Source organism: Pimephales promelas, chromosome 3 (assembly GCF_988280905.1).
Source record: "Pimephales promelas chromosome 3, fPimPro1.hap1.1, whole genome shotgun sequence".
In the NCBI taxonomy this organism is placed as follows: Eukaryota; Metazoa; Chordata; class Actinopteri; order Cypriniformes; family Leuciscidae; genus Pimephales; species Pimephales promelas.
The window spans coordinates 34,216,038-34,231,302 of NC_142771.1; the positions used below are offsets into that span (position 1 = coordinate 34,216,038).

The 15,265-nt window shown below is 39.7% G+C and overlaps 2 protein-coding genes across 5 annotated transcripts in view; one reads left to right on the forward strand and one right to left on the reverse strand.

The window, feature by feature from the left end:
- The window catches only part of p2ry11 (purinergic receptor P2Y11), a 106,073-nt gene that overhangs the window by 54,477 nt on the left and 36,331 nt on the right, over positions 1 to 15,265 (reverse strand). The window lies entirely within an intron of this gene.
- The window catches only part of trip10a (thyroid hormone receptor interactor 10a), a 41,018-nt gene that overhangs the window by 17,537 nt on the left and 8,216 nt on the right, over positions 1 to 15,265 (forward strand). For 2 of the 4 annotated variants that reach the window (XM_039685983.2, XM_039685984.2), the window contains exons 3-10: positions 3,029 to 3,085; positions 3,673 to 3,820; positions 6,277 to 6,339; positions 7,969 to 8,073; positions 8,239 to 8,367; positions 8,487 to 8,633; positions 8,871 to 9,059; positions 13,824 to 13,988. In XM_039685983.2, coding sequence (XP_039541917.1) covers positions 3,029 to 3,085; positions 3,673 to 3,820; positions 6,277 to 6,339; positions 7,969 to 8,073; positions 8,239 to 8,367; positions 8,487 to 8,633; positions 8,871 to 9,059; positions 13,824 to 13,988 — 1,003 coding nt within the window. The remainder of the gene's footprint in view (positions 1 to 3,028; positions 3,086 to 3,672; positions 3,821 to 6,276; positions 6,340 to 7,968; positions 8,074 to 8,238; positions 8,368 to 8,486; positions 8,634 to 8,870; positions 9,060 to 13,823; positions 13,989 to 15,265) is intronic. The other 2 variants (XM_039685986.2, XM_039685987.2) reach the window with 1 other exon arrangement.

A 15,265-nucleotide genomic window follows, 5' to 3' on the forward strand; every position in this document is an offset into this window, starting at 1 on the left:
AATCTGCCAAACTTCCCAAACTACTTCTGAATAGGATCTCTACTTCAGAAATTGTATGAAAATTGTGAAAATAATGGTTCATATCACTCAAAACACGAATGGAAATGGAGGCGCCCTTATATGGGCAGTAATGGAGTCTGATTGTGCCCTAGTGAAAAAGTTTGGTACTGCGCTCAAACAAAATCTTATTGAAAGCTCATTTTTTGAGATATCAACCTAAAATTTGAAACACAACTTGTTCAGATTTTTGGCTTTGATCTTTCTGCCATTTTAGAGTAGCCCAGGTTTTGAAAATATATATTTTATGTAAAATATGAATGATTAATATTTTTACATTGTACATTTCCATAAACTCAAACTTCTATAACTTTTTTTCTGTTTCACTTTCTTAATTTATTTCACTTCTACAAAAATCTGCCAAATGTCTTCTTTAAAACAAGACCAATCATATGTCTATATTCCAAAGCATTCTTGAATTACAACCATTTAAGTTCGAAATGTGCATTTTCATGTCTATTCAAAAAAGGGGGGGTGACAGTTAAGAGGTTAAAGTAAAAGTACATTTCTAAGGTTCAATCCCAACTCACCCCTTGGCCCTACCCCTTGTTTTCGAGTGTACCCCATGGCCCTTAAAACGGAGTTACAAGGGCTAAGGGGTTGAAATATTCCCCAACAAAATGGAACAACCCTTCATGAACCCGATACGTCATCAGTCGTCGGCGATGGCTCTGCTGTTACAGAGTTTTTACAGGATTTCTCCATGACAGCGACTGACACTGGCTCTTAACTTTGAGGAAACATGATGATTATAACATTCCTTCCTCGAAATGTATGTCTTTTCTGATCGTAAAAGTAATTTATTATACCATTTCTTAATTTAAATTACTAAAGTGTTATTAAAAGTGTAAATAAAGTGCGTGGTGGAATCATCTGGCGCTAAATTTAAATGTTTAACCGTTTGCGATCTATCTCGCTGGTGTTTTGCGATGCATTCCGTGAACTTTCTCGTAGCCCTCCGTTTGGAGTGTGCCTCTGAAAAATCTGCGTTTCGAGGACTATGTAGCCCTACCCCTTCGCCCTTCCCCTCGATCTCAACAAGAATCGGGACACTCTAGACGTGAGTCACCCCTAGACGTGAACGCGCAAAATGTAGGGGTAGGGCCAAGGGGTGAATTGGGATTGAGCCCAAGTAACAACATTAATTCATAAAGAATAATTGTTTTTTTAGCGAGTTGCACCACATGACAGTCTACAACCTGAAATAACTTTCCCAATAAAAAAAGTGCGTATTTTATTGATCTTGACACATGGTCACACATCACTTTACTTTGTCTATCGTACCACATGATTTTAAGCAGTTTTTTTTAAATCCAAAAAACTATAATAAAGAAAGATTATGCTTAAAGGGTAACTAAACCCCTGGTCAGAGCCTGACTCCACCCACTGGCAATATTTGAAAATGCTGAAAAAGTGGGCGGACCCCAGCGGAGATAGAGGAGACGAAATACAGTAGATGCTAAAACACTCTATCCTGATCGTTTTCAATACTCACAATTCCAACTCCTGACTCGCTACAGTGGTTTTGACGACACAAGATGGTTTTTATATTGCCAAGGGCGTAGCTCATGTGGTGAGCTGAAACCTGCGTACGTCACGAAATGCGGAACATCCAATAGGAAAATTCAACTGCAGTAGCCACCGTTCAACCTGAAGAGGGCAGCACTAAGACGTTTTTACACCATATATTGTAGAAATAAAACACTTTATAAACAAATGTCAAATAAGTTACTCGAATCAATGACTGGTATTAATAAAGATCCATTCTTACAGATCATTAACTAAAAAAAGTTGGTTTAGTGTTTAGTTACTCTTTAATTATTTCATAAGCTTTTCCTTTTAATGAGGCTTTTTTAAATTATAATAATTATGATATCAAACAGTAGAATCATCCTGACATTTTAACCCCAAGTAAATTTACATGTTCAAGTCACATTTATTTGTATAGCACTTTTCACAATATATATTGTTTTAAAGCAGTCTAATTGTCAACATTACAATTTAGAGTGATCTGTTTATATATATATATATATATATATATACGTATATATATATCGTATACTGTAAATTATATATTTAAAAAATATACATAATACTAATCACGCAGTTGGCTCATGTATACATGTATACATTTTAGGCAGAAACAATGAGCTCATTGAAGTAATTGTTACAAGTAATGTATTATTGTTTAATTACATACATTTGGATAACTAGCATTGGTGCATGTTGATTCATAGTTTAATAAATACCATAGAAGAGGTTTAGTCAAGACATTGTATGTATGAATACTGTTTTCAGTGCATTTTTGGATAAATCAATAGAGACAAAAAGTGGTTACATCATGCAGCTGGAACTTTAATATGCTATTTCTACTTGATTTGACCCTTGATGTAACTTAGGGATATTAAATCATATGTTTGCAGTTAAGTCATACAAGCAGTTAATTCAGAAGTTAATAAATGAACCAAGAAATTCTATAAAAAAATGATAAAATAAAACAAATCTCACACATAATATAATATAATATATAAACAAATAATTGAATATTTAAACTGATAATATGTTTAAAGACTTCAGTTTTATAACTTTTTGATCTCATATCATATATCATATCATATATACTTTTATTATTCTCACAAGGGGATTGTTTTGGGCGTTTTGCAGTTTGAATGTTTGAAAACCACTGATATAGACAGCAGATATAGACATGGAAACTCCCTTTCTGTCTGATTAGTGTAAGAAAAATGAGTAAAGAGAATTCCCCATTCTCTGTGTGTTGGAAAGGACAAATGTTCTGCACACAATGTCCCATGCAAATGCTTCACAGTCACCTGCTCCGACAGGACCTCTGCAGTTTTCGATCTCCAGCTTGGCATGTTATGCAACCTTTAGCCATTTGAAACTTGAGCACTTGCAAATGACATTAATATGATGTTGTTGATCCAGTGGATTTAATTTCTCTGGTTTCCAGGAATTTAACCAAGAAATACAGCCCTAAACGAGGCAGCAAAGAAGAGCAGGAATGCAGGTAATTTTGCACTAATTTTCCTCACAATTGTGATGACAATTGATCTATCCAACCTGAACAATGTGCAATCAGAGAATAAAGCTGACAAATCCCCAGTCGCTATAATCAGTTCACTGTGGTACGCTGAGCTATGTCTGATGTTGCTACGGTGACTGAGCAGCAGGACCTGTGGGGCCGTTGCCGACGCCAAACAAAAGCACACGAGTTCAACAAACAAGCGCATACACGTGTAAATGACGTTACGTATGCTCCCTCTGGAAAGCTAAGCTAATGAAGTCACTCATGGAAATCAGGCACTATTTGAATAAACATTCGCAACACATTGAACCTCTGCAATATGTGGCGCATTTACAAGTAAAACATTGGGGTTTGATTTGGATTGTGAAAGTGGGCTATTAAATTATTACAGATTTTGTATGCATTGGGTAAAACTTGTTTGCAACCCCTAATGAGGTTTGATTTTTGAGTCTTTTCCAAAAATGAGTCTGAAATTAAAGATTCGTTGGGGAATGAATGAACATGAGTTCACTAAAATAAGGCCATGGAGATCTCTTGCATTGTATCATTCGTATCACTTTTTTTTTTAGGTTCTCCAATCACCAGGCCTTTCTGGACATCCTGAATGAGATGAATGACTATGCGGGCCAGAGGGAGCTGATCGCTGAGAACATGATGATCAATATCTGCATCGAACTCACAAAGTACCTCCAGGATCTCAAACAGGAGCGCAAGATGGTGAGAGAGCGAGAGAGGCAGTCGGAGAAACTGGGACATGCTTAAAATAAAGCAAGCTGTGGGACAGAGAGCTGGGAAGGACACAGAAAGGGGGATTGTGGGTAAAAAGAGAGGCGAACTTGTGAAGAAAACATTACAGTCTATTGGGGAGTTTTTGATTTGTGCCACACTGCTCTTCATAAACAACAGTTAATGCTCACCATATAACCTCAGCTGTCTCCTCTTGTTTTTCACGTGGAATTTATGGGACACTGTTTTATTGTTTGTGCTTCCTAAGGCACAAATCACTATTACCATTGCTCATACTCAGAGTCAGACATATAAACAAATGACTAAACTATTAACTCAACCCAACATGTTGTTGATATAGACAAGAATGATACATCAGATTTGTGAGGTAAATATCCTTTAAATATGTTCACGCAGAACGCGTTTTTGCTGTTAAAAACACATTTATTTAAAAACTTGAGTGCTGCATTTTTAGAATGCCGTGTGACGCTGCAAAAGATGCGAGCGAAGCGGTTAAAGACGTTCGTCGAGTGTGTGTTTACGTTGAAAAACAATGGAAAAGTAGCACAGTTGAATGGAAAACCGGCCCCTAAGCGATCATATTTTTGCCTGGTAGACGATATAATGGGCTGAAAAAATCAGGGTTCATCAGCTGTTGATTGTATGGAATCTGATTTGAGTAGTAAGAAAGGGGTGGGGTTTAAGCAGACTGAATGATTCAGCTTCACTCGAGAGATGTTTAAAATGTTTAAAGTCCCCCTGGCCTGAAGTCAGAAAAATTCCTAGAAAAAAAGTTTGTCTTGCCTTAAAATAGCTTGAATGTAACTCTCTTGCCTCATTTAGTATATGCGAAATATGAATATGTGAAATTAACCCTGCCTCCACTCACTCACACCAGCTCAGAGATCCACTCTGAGGCTGTTTTTGGTTCACTGCGGTTTTAAGGAGAAAATACTCAGCAATGGTGTTGACTTACGAATTTTCTCATGGTTTATCTTAAAGAATATTAAAAACACCACATAGACATACACTCATCTAAAGGATTATTTGGAACACCTGTTCAATTTCTCATTATCTAACCAACCAATCATATGGCAGTTGCGTCAATGCATTTAGGGGTGTGGTCCTGGTCAAGACGATCTCCTGAACTCCAAACTGAATGTCAGAATGGGAAAGAAAGTTGATTTAAGCAATTTTCAGCATGGCATGGTTGTTGGTGTCTGAGTATTTCACAATCTGCTCAGTTACTGGGATTTTCACGCACAACCATTTCTAGGGTTTACAAAGAATGGTGTGAAAAGGGAAAAACATCCAGTATGTGGCAGTCCTGTGGGCGAAAATGCCTTGTTGATGCTAGAGGTCAGAGGAGAATGGGCCGACTGATTCAAGCTGATAGAAGAGCAACTTTGACTGAAATAACCACTCGTTACAACCGAGGTATGCAGCAAAGCATTTGTGAAGCCACAACACGCTCAACCTTGAGGCGGATGGGCTACAACAGCAGAAGATCCCACCGGGTACCACTCATCTCCACTACAAGTAAGAAAAAGAGGCTACAATTTGCAAGAGCTCACCAAAATTGGACCGTTGAAGACTGGAAAAATGTTGCCTGGTCTGATGAGTCTCGATTTCTGTTGAGACATTCAGATGGTAGAGTCAGAATTTGGCGTAAACAGAATGAGAACATGGATCATCATGCCTTGTTACCGCTGTGCAGCTGGTGGTGGTGGTGTAATGGTGTGGGGGATGTTTTCTTGGCACACTTTAGGCCCCTTAGTGCCAATTGGGCATTGTCTCTGACCATGTCCATCCCTTTATGGCCACCATGTACCCATCCTCTAATGGCTACTCGCAGCAGGATAATGCACCATGTCACAAAGCTCAAATCATTTCAAATTGGTTTCTTGAACATGACAGTGAGTTCACTGTACTAAAATGGCCGCCACAGTCACCAGATCTCAACCCAATAGAGCATCTTTGGGATGTGGTGGAACGGGAGCTTCGTCTCCTGGATATACATCCCACAAATCTCCATCAACTGCAAGATGCTATCCTATCAATATGGGCCAACATTTCTAAAGAATGCTTTCGCTGAAGGCGAAAGGGGGTCAAACACAGTATTAGTATGGTGTTCCAAATAATCCTTTAGGTGAATGTACAAACAACATTAAAAAGCTTAATTTTCACCATTGCAAATTCTGAAGTCAAGAAAAGAAATGGATGCATGTTTTAGATCTTATTATGAATGATTCATTTAAAAAAATAGATGGGATGATTTTTTATTTCATGCAGACTTTAATCTTATAAATCATGGTTTTCAGTTTCATACAAGCCAGCACTCAAATTTTTCCTTCAGAAAATCTAAAAATGTGATGTTATGTCAAAAAGCCCAAAGCACAATGACCATTCTCTCTCTCTCCCTCTCTCCTTCTGTCTATAATGAACAGCATCTGTCAGATGCCAAGAAAGCACAACAGTCTCTGGAGGGCACCTACAAGCAGCTCGACAATGTAAGTTTCTCTCTGTGACAGGTTGTGATTGAGACCCTGCTGTGGGCGTTGTGTCTTTGAGTTTATCATTGAGCAGCCAGATCTGATTGGCTCTTGCACCCTGTCAGAGGCTTTCGTCACGTCTCTTTGTGGCGTAAGCGCTGACTGTGGGGAGAGAGCTCTTTTGTAGGGGGACTGAAAGTGATTGTTTACCATTTATGTGGCCATTGTGTTTGTTCAGGTAAGGGTAAGGAACGTAAATAGAAACACAGTCAAGTATAAGTTTCCATATGCAGTCAGTGTAATTTAGCTATTTCAGACTTTATTAATGCTAACATTTGTGCACATTACGCACGAGGGGGAGTGGGGGGAAGCAGTGTTAAGGGTATACGAAATCCAAGAACGAACAGGGGTGTGTTTCCCAAAGGCATTGTAAGTTGATCGCAAACGATTGCCACAAATTGTTTCTACGATCAACTTATGCTACGTTCACACCAGACGCGAATAGCGCGTCAAATTCGCGTCTACCGCGTCTAGTTTGGCGCTTGACCACTTTGTGTTAATTCGCGTGTCAAGAGCGAAACTGACGCAGGTAAAATAGAAAGTTTGAAGTGTTAAGTGTTAAGGGTATACGAAATCCAAGAACGAACAGGGGTGTGTTTCCCAAAAGCATTGTAAGTTGATCGCAAACTATTGCCACAAATTGTCTCTATGATCAACTTAGGCTTACAATGCTTTTGGGAAACGCAGCCATGATGTGACGTCATTTCGAACAAAATCAGGCCAAAACGAAGTTTGTTTGGAGTTCGTTAATGACTTGCCAAATCAAACTTTCCAGAAAAGTTCACTCCAGCTGGTAAACACCTTCGTGCCACCATTGGTTTGTGGTGATTACGTACTAAGTGGGTGTGGCACTGAGGCTCCGCCTTCTTTCATGTAGAAATCACGTTGTTCCAAACCAGTGTGATTTTCTTTCCTCTTTGGAAAACAAAAGGAGATGTTCGATAGAATATTAATGCTGATATTGTCCATGAAATAAGAGTGAGTGGGGATAGATGCTGTCAAGCTACAAAAATACCAAAAATTATTTCAATAAAAGATCATCAATAAGAGAGGGCGCTCCAAACGTACGGCAAAATTCACATTTAGGAGATATATGCATTCAAAATTCAACAGTGCACTTTGGGAACTCGCCATATTGTCTGTCCAATCAAATTATCTCTAGAATCTGAACTGAAGCTTCCCACCTCCTACACGATAAAAGGATGATACGATGAATCACTTATTCACGCACTTACTCACACTACGTGAACGACACGAAATAAAGAGCTATTCTGGCAGTGTAAATATGTAGCTTACGCATATTTTGATAAATCCGCACTCAAGCCCCTTCACAGGGACTTTTACATGTATATTCAAATATGCATGCATGAGTACTCATAGCAGGTTTGCATTTGGTGATGCTAAATGCCTTGTTTAATTTGTGTGTAATTGCCAGTAGTAAAATGTCAGAGGAACGAAAAAAGTGATATAGGTTTGGTGATGACACAATGTTTACTTATGGGTACATTTTCAAATAAGAGCATTGTGTAAGTAGTAACCATCATGGATAGTTTTGATTTTTTTTTTTTCTCTCTTTTTTGTTGGTAGAGTAAAAAACGATTTGAAAGGGAGTGGAGAGAAGCAGAAAAGGCTACTCAAAATGCAGAGAAAACAGATCAAGACCTCAACGCTACCAAAGCCGACGTGGAGAAGGTATTCGTTTCCCCAAAAGGTTTCACAGGTGTTGCCACACCTTTGTATGCACATCTTCCTATCCTGCCATCTCATTTCCATTATATCCAAATGCATTATTGTTGTTTCCTTGTTCCTCTTTATGTACAGGTGTCTGATTTCGCTTTTTTCTTTATCTAACCATAGGCCAAACAGCAGGCACATATGCGAACACACATAGCAGAAGAGTGTAAAAACGACTATGCTGCGCAACTTCAGAAGTACAACAAAGAGCAGAATCAGTTCTACTTCACGGACATGCCCCTTATTTTCAATGTAAGAAGCACCCGCCTCAGTCCTAACTTGTCTGTTCCTGTCAGCTTACTATGGGAATGATCCCAAGGAGTCTTGCAGAGTTTATACTGATATCTATACGCATGTTATTTTCTCCGCAGAATCTGCAGGACATGGATGAACGGCGAATCAAAAAGATGGCACAGGGCTACATCCAGTTTGCAGACACGGAGCGTCAAGTCATGCCCATCATTGGGAAGTGTCTGGAGGGCATTTCCAGAGCCGGCACGAATGTCAACGAGAGGAACGTGAGTCGATTCACATCCTTCTCTCATTAAACCGAGGGTGTCCAATCCTTCCCCGGGAGGGCCACAATCCTGCAGAGTTTAGCCATAACTGAACTATCTAATCAAAGCCTTCAGGATTACTAGTGTGATTGGGCAGGTTGGAGCTAAACTCAGCAGGACATAGGGATTGGACACCCCAAACACTTTGAGAGAGCAGTCAACCTCCTGAAAACCCTAACCCTTCTCTGTGTTATTCAGGACTCTGTGGTTCTTATAGAGCAACATAAGTCTGGCTTCGAGAGACCAGGAGATCTGGAGTTTGAGGACTACAGTCAGGGCATCAACCGGGCCTCCTCGGAGAGCAGCCTTAGCACTCCTAAAGGTCCCCTAGAGCTGTTGGGCAAGAACAGGAATAAAACCTTCCGGTTGTTTAATAAGAAGAGCAAGGTAGGCTTCACCTCTCCATGAAACCAGAGTTCCTTCTGATGAAATTCCTGTGTTCTTTGTGGAGAAAAATGGCCAAAGCTTAGTTAGATCGTCAACCAGATTGTCCATACTGGTCTAACAGCTCTAACGGCTGATCAGCCATCTAAATCAGGGGTGTCCCATTCTGGTCCTGAGCTGCCTGGAAGTTTCTAGCGTTACTGGAGAGCTTGATTTGCTGGTTCAGATGTGTTTAATTTGGGCCCTCCAGGAGCAGAATTGGACACTCCTGACCAAATTTGTCCAGCTTGAAGGAACTTTGAACCCAGCCACCAGAACCATAGATCTGTTGCAGGTTTCTACAGTACCTAATTGCTGAAGAGATGTCCAATCCCACTCCTGTAGGACCTCCAGCAAACGTTTAGCTCCACACTTGCCTGGAAAATGTTAGTAATCCTGAAGACCTTGAATAATTGTTTGAACAATCCTGCCCTCTTGGCTTGAGATGATTTTGGGAGAAAAATAGTTTCAGGTCTTTGAAAGGTCTCTAGAAAAGGTAAAGTAAAGGTATAGAGATGTGGTCTCTGGCACCCTTTGTCTCCCTGCCACAGCGGAAAGATGCATGATGTTGAAACCACCCGTCACCTTTCCTTACCCCAGCTCTCAATCTCTCTGACGCACCCAACACAGATGGTTCTCCAGCATACACCCTTTGCATGGCTGTCTGGCTGTAAATGGGGATTGAAAAGCCCCCAGCTCTGTTGTTTAGCTCAGCGTGTGACCTGGTGCTCATTCTGCTGTGTCTGTGCTTTTCTTTGGGACACTGCTGTCTCTGCTATGGGCCTTAACACACACACACACTACTGCTATTATATGCTAGTATAAAATATCATTCAGTCCCATCACAATGATACCTTTGTGCACTGTTTGCCATCAGGAAAGATGCTCGGTTGCATCTGGTTAAGTTGTTAAGGAGAAAAATCCTCTTAAAATGAGCATTGAAGCATTGAAAACATTCCCTTTTCAGTCATGTGATGATTCAGAGCTCTGCATAGGATTCAATGGGTGTTTATATAGGTCTGAAGTGTTTTCTAGGAACACTCCACCTTCATATTAATAATATCATTTCCTGCTCCTCCAATTATCTTATTTCCTGCTTGTTCAATGCTTTGCGTTCCTCACACGACCCTCAGCGCTTCCTCTGGCAGCCTTTCTGAGTTTGCCAGCTTAACTGTCCAGTCTTGTCTTCAGTCCTAATCATTGTGCAGATCCATTCTTTTCCTTGCGAGTAGGCAAACATCATTTGTTGTCTTTTACAAAAGTCGCACATCAAATCTACTACCCTTAGTCGTGTAGATCAAACATCTTCCTTTATTCCTTGACGCTTTACTTTTTGCTCACCGTGCATGTTTGCTTTCCGGCTGAGACAGTCGCTGTGTCGAGAAGCTTAAACCATTTTAAGGGGAAATACTTATTTTTAGCACCAAGCTGTCATTCCTTTAGCCACAAAACTCGTAGAGGATTGTTTGATGCAATTGTAGGGTTTAAAACTTCTTATGGAATCAACTCTTGAGCTGTAGATTTAAAGGAGTAGTTCACTTAAAAAAAAAAAAAACTTGCTAATAATTCACTCACCCCCATGTCATCCAAGATGCCAATGTCATTCTTTCTTCTGTCGAAAAGAAATTAAGGTTTTTGATGAAAACATTCCAGGATTTTTCTCCATATAATGGAGTTCAATGGGAACCAAATGGTTTAAGGTCCAAAAGACACTTTCAGTGCAAACTGTTCAAAGGGCTTTAAGTGATTTCTGACGATGAATAAGAGTCTTATCAAGCGAAACTATCACTCATTTAATAAGTAAAGAACAAAGTTTTGAGTTTGTAATGCACGTTCGTGACTCTCCTGTTCAAACTCGTTTATCAAAATGAACGAATCTTTTTCAGTCATTTATTTCATTCAACGAACAAAATGAACAAGTTGACTTGGGGAAAAGATTTGTTCATTTTGATGAACGAGTTTGAATAGGAGAGTCACACAGAACAGTGTCTGGAATTGTTTGAAGCCCTTTGAACAGTTTGCACTGAAACTGTCTTTTGGACCTTGAACCGTTTGGTTCCCATTGAAGTCTGTTATATGGAGAAAAATCCTGGAATGATTTCATCAAAAACCTTAATTTCTTTTCGACTGAAGAAAGAAAGAAGTGGACATCTTGGATGACATGGGGGTGAGTAAATTATCAGCAAAAGTTTTTTGAAAATTGAACTACTGTACTCCTTTAAGTGTGAGGTTGTCTTTGTAGGCAGCTCACTTTTGAAAAGAGCAGGTGTGCACAGCTTATTCACTGAATTATCAGGGCTCCTTTCATTTTTAGTCTATTTTGTTGCTATGCAATCCAACATAAACCTCTGAATGTTGATTGGGCAAAAAGTGGCTCCACTCATTACATTCATAATGGGGCGTAAAACAGTAATAGTTGACTATAAGCAGTTGACTATTCTAAGGCCACTTCCACACGAAGCTTTCCCTAGCCGATGTTTTTTTTTTCCTCGTTCTAAAAAAAGTCTGTAAACACGGCGGCATCTCAAATATTTGCGTACACACAAAACCACTGAAACCCACTCAAAACTATGTAGTATACATCCCAGACCAGTATGTGGCGCTGTAATTCTGCCATAATTCCGCTTACCATTTCAAGCTTTCTATATATTTCTGAGTTTCGGTTCATTTATGAGACAAGCTCCAGCTCACGAGCAATGCAAGTTATTTATTAAATCCAGGTAACTAGTTGATGAAACATTTATTAAAATTAAGATACAATTTATACAAAAACGAAATTCACTTTAAAGAAAGGCTCTATACAAAGCCAAACTTAATGTGGTCAAAATTAGCTCTCCCGATATATTGCGCATATGCACACATATGCACTATGTTGATTATGAAAAGGTTCACTTTTCATAATCAACATAGATTCAATAAAAAAAATAACATATTTAAACATAAATATTAAACTAAATATATTTCTTTAATGGCTTCAACTTGGCCTACAATAACCTACAGAGAAATGTAATAATCAAATAATTCCCATCGATCGTCGAATATTATTTTTGCTTTAAATCCCCATCCCATACAAAATGCGAAATGTCTTAATTAGACAACAGACCATAGTATACGAAAGAAAGTATAGGCCTAAATAAATCAATAAAAACATTCAAGTAAATAATAAATAAAGGAATACAAGAGGCTCAGTAGTTTCTGCCTCATTATATTATATTATTATTATTTATTATACAAGCAGTTCGGCAGTTGTTGCTGTTACGTGTCTGTCTGACTAGTCGACAAGTGGGGTGATGACATCATCGTTTCACAAAATATACGGATTGGCCGTACACACGAAAATGCAAGGGTGTCGTTTTCAGATTAATCCACCCTGGGACCCTGTTTCAAAAAACAGCGGTTTCAGTGTCCCAAAACGCCGGATCCGTCTGGACGAAACGCCAATACGATAAAAGATTTATACGTATACAGCTAAACGTCTCCGTGTGGACGGGGCCTAAGGCCGTGTGTCCACCAAAGCATTTTTCCACGCGCCTCAATTTGTTTCAATGGGAGCGCCGCGGTTTTTAAACGCCATGAGCCTAACGAGGCGCTAAGCTTTTTTTTTTTCACGCTGAAACTTTGGGTAAAACGCAGCGCTCATCACTGTCACTATCCGCAGCACAGTTTACTTGTAACTGATTTCGCAGATAATTTGTTTCATACTACAAAAATGTATTTTCCATCCATTTTGTTGGGTTAGCTCTGCTGGTTGATGTCGTTGAACAGAAAGAATGTTGTGACAGTTGGTCGGTGTGGTATTAGTCCCGCCCCTCCTCCATCGTGATTGGACGGCTGGGTAAAAAGTGATGAGCGCTGCGTTTTATCCAAAGTTGAACATTTTTCAACTCTCGGCGACCAGTAAAAAAACGCTCGGCGCTTCAGCGTGAAAAAAACGCTCAGCGCGTTTAAAAAACGCGGCGCTCCCATTGAAAACAATTGAAAACGTACGCCAGGCCCGTGGAAAAAACGCTTTGGTGGACTCACGGCCTAATGCTGCCTACAGTGCAAATTATTCTGGAAAGTCTATGCATTTGGTTATCATAAATTCAATTTGATGTGCTCTCAAGGGATTTTGGTTTGAATGAAATGGACATTGTTGGCATAATTTCCAGACCAGAACCTTTTTAGCAAATGCAGTGGATTCGCTGTAGGCGTGTAATTTATGCCTTGTTTTTTTGCGTCTGTTTTCATGCTGCCACATAAAAAAAGAAAGAAAATTGGGCTAGTAATGATGTTTGGGTAATGATGGGTAGTCCTGTCACCTCAATTTTTAGAAAACGTCATAACTGTTTTTCATCAACAATATTGTGTAATCTACATGACCTTAAATGGTGGTGCCATTCATGTATGTCCTTTCAATCATTCCTGCATCTCTTGAAGGTCAAGCCAAGACTTTTATTGTTTTCTGATGGAGCCATTGTTTGCTTCTTCATCTGGCTGATTGCTTTGCTGGGGCTTGTGGATTTGGGGCTGTTGTGGGTTTGGGTTTTATTTTGTCGTGCTTCTCTCGGCTCTGGCTAAGGTTGGTCTAGTGTTGTCCTCGTTGCTGTTTTGATGTTGCTTTGAGGTGTTTGATGGTGTCTCTTTATTTTCCCTTGTCATATGTGTTTTTTGTTTGTTTTTACCCTGTCCCTCTCCTGCCGTCCTGTCCCTGTGTTCCTCTGGGTTTGTGCCTGGTGTCTGTCCCAGCTTCCCTCGTCCTCGCTCAGTCCTTTCTCCACACCCCCCACCCCCTCGCCCGCTAACGGACCCCCTTCCCCAAAGTTTGGCCGGGACCCCCTGTCGTACTGTTTGAAGGAAATCAATAAGACAGTCAAACCCCGAATCTCGTCCTTCCGGACCCTCAAGAAAACGGTGAGTGTGACCGGTCAGGGATCAAGCAAGTTTTCTACACCTGTGTGCTGCTGTCTCTTTAAGGCGTTCGGCAGCACGAGATTGATCTGAGTAGTGGTCACATGCACATGAATTGAAGTAGAAATCACAGCTCTTTCACCACTCATCTTCAATCACAACAGCACCAGCTTTTCACCTATTCCTGCCACACTCCTCTAATACACTTATAACACCTACTGAGTTGTAGCTAAGGCTGACATCACAACTAGCCAACTCAAAAGAACTGATGACAGTAGGAGATCAGTCTCACCCTCTTCTGGCAGTGAGTCTTTCACACTCCGCGATTAAGAATGAAAGTTTGGTGTCAAATATTTCTTGCGGATATTTCTTTCTCATTCCCATGAATTTCAACATCTCATATTGGCATCAAATCAACATGAAGCTTGCTGAAAATAAGAACAGGAGAAAAGACTGGATTAGAATGCACTTCACATTGTAACTTTGTCCTTTGAGTCAGTGAGATTGTGTGTTTGTCTCTCTGGAGCTTGTAGTATGTTCATGTTTTCCAGCGTAACTTATGTGAAAACATTACTTAAAGGAGTAGTTCACTTTAAAAAAAAAAAAAAAAACTTTTGCTGATAATTTACTCACCCCCATGTCATCCAAGATGTCCATGTCTTTCTTTCTTCAGTCGAAAAGAAATGAAGGTTTTTGATGAAAACATTCCAGGATTTTTCTCCATATAATGAACTTCAATGGGAACCAAACGGTCCAAATGAGAGTTTCAGTGCAGCTTCAAAGGGCTTTAAACGATTCCAGACGATGAATAAGGGTCTTATCATGCGAAACGATCGGCCATTTAAAAATAAAATAAAAAGGTTTACGTTTTATAAGCTTAAATGCTAGGCTTCCTCTGTTCTGTGATTAGCGTTCGTGACTCTCCTGTTCAAACTCGTTTATCAAAATGAACATATCTTTTTTCGAGTCATGACTCGAAGGGTCCTTGATAAGACGCTTATTCACCGTCTGAAATCGTTTAAAGCCCTTTGAAGCTGCACTGAAACTCTCATTTGGATCTTGAACCATTTGGTTCCCATTGAAGTCCATTATATGGAGAAAATCCTGGAATGTTTTCATCAAAAACCTTAATTTTTTTTCGACTGAAGAAAGAAAGATGTGGACATCTTGGATGACATGGGGGTGAGTAAATTATCAGCAAAAGTAAAAAAAAAAAAAAAAAAAAGTGAACTACTCCTTTAATTAAAATAAAAGTCGATTGTTCTACCTTTGCTTTCTTA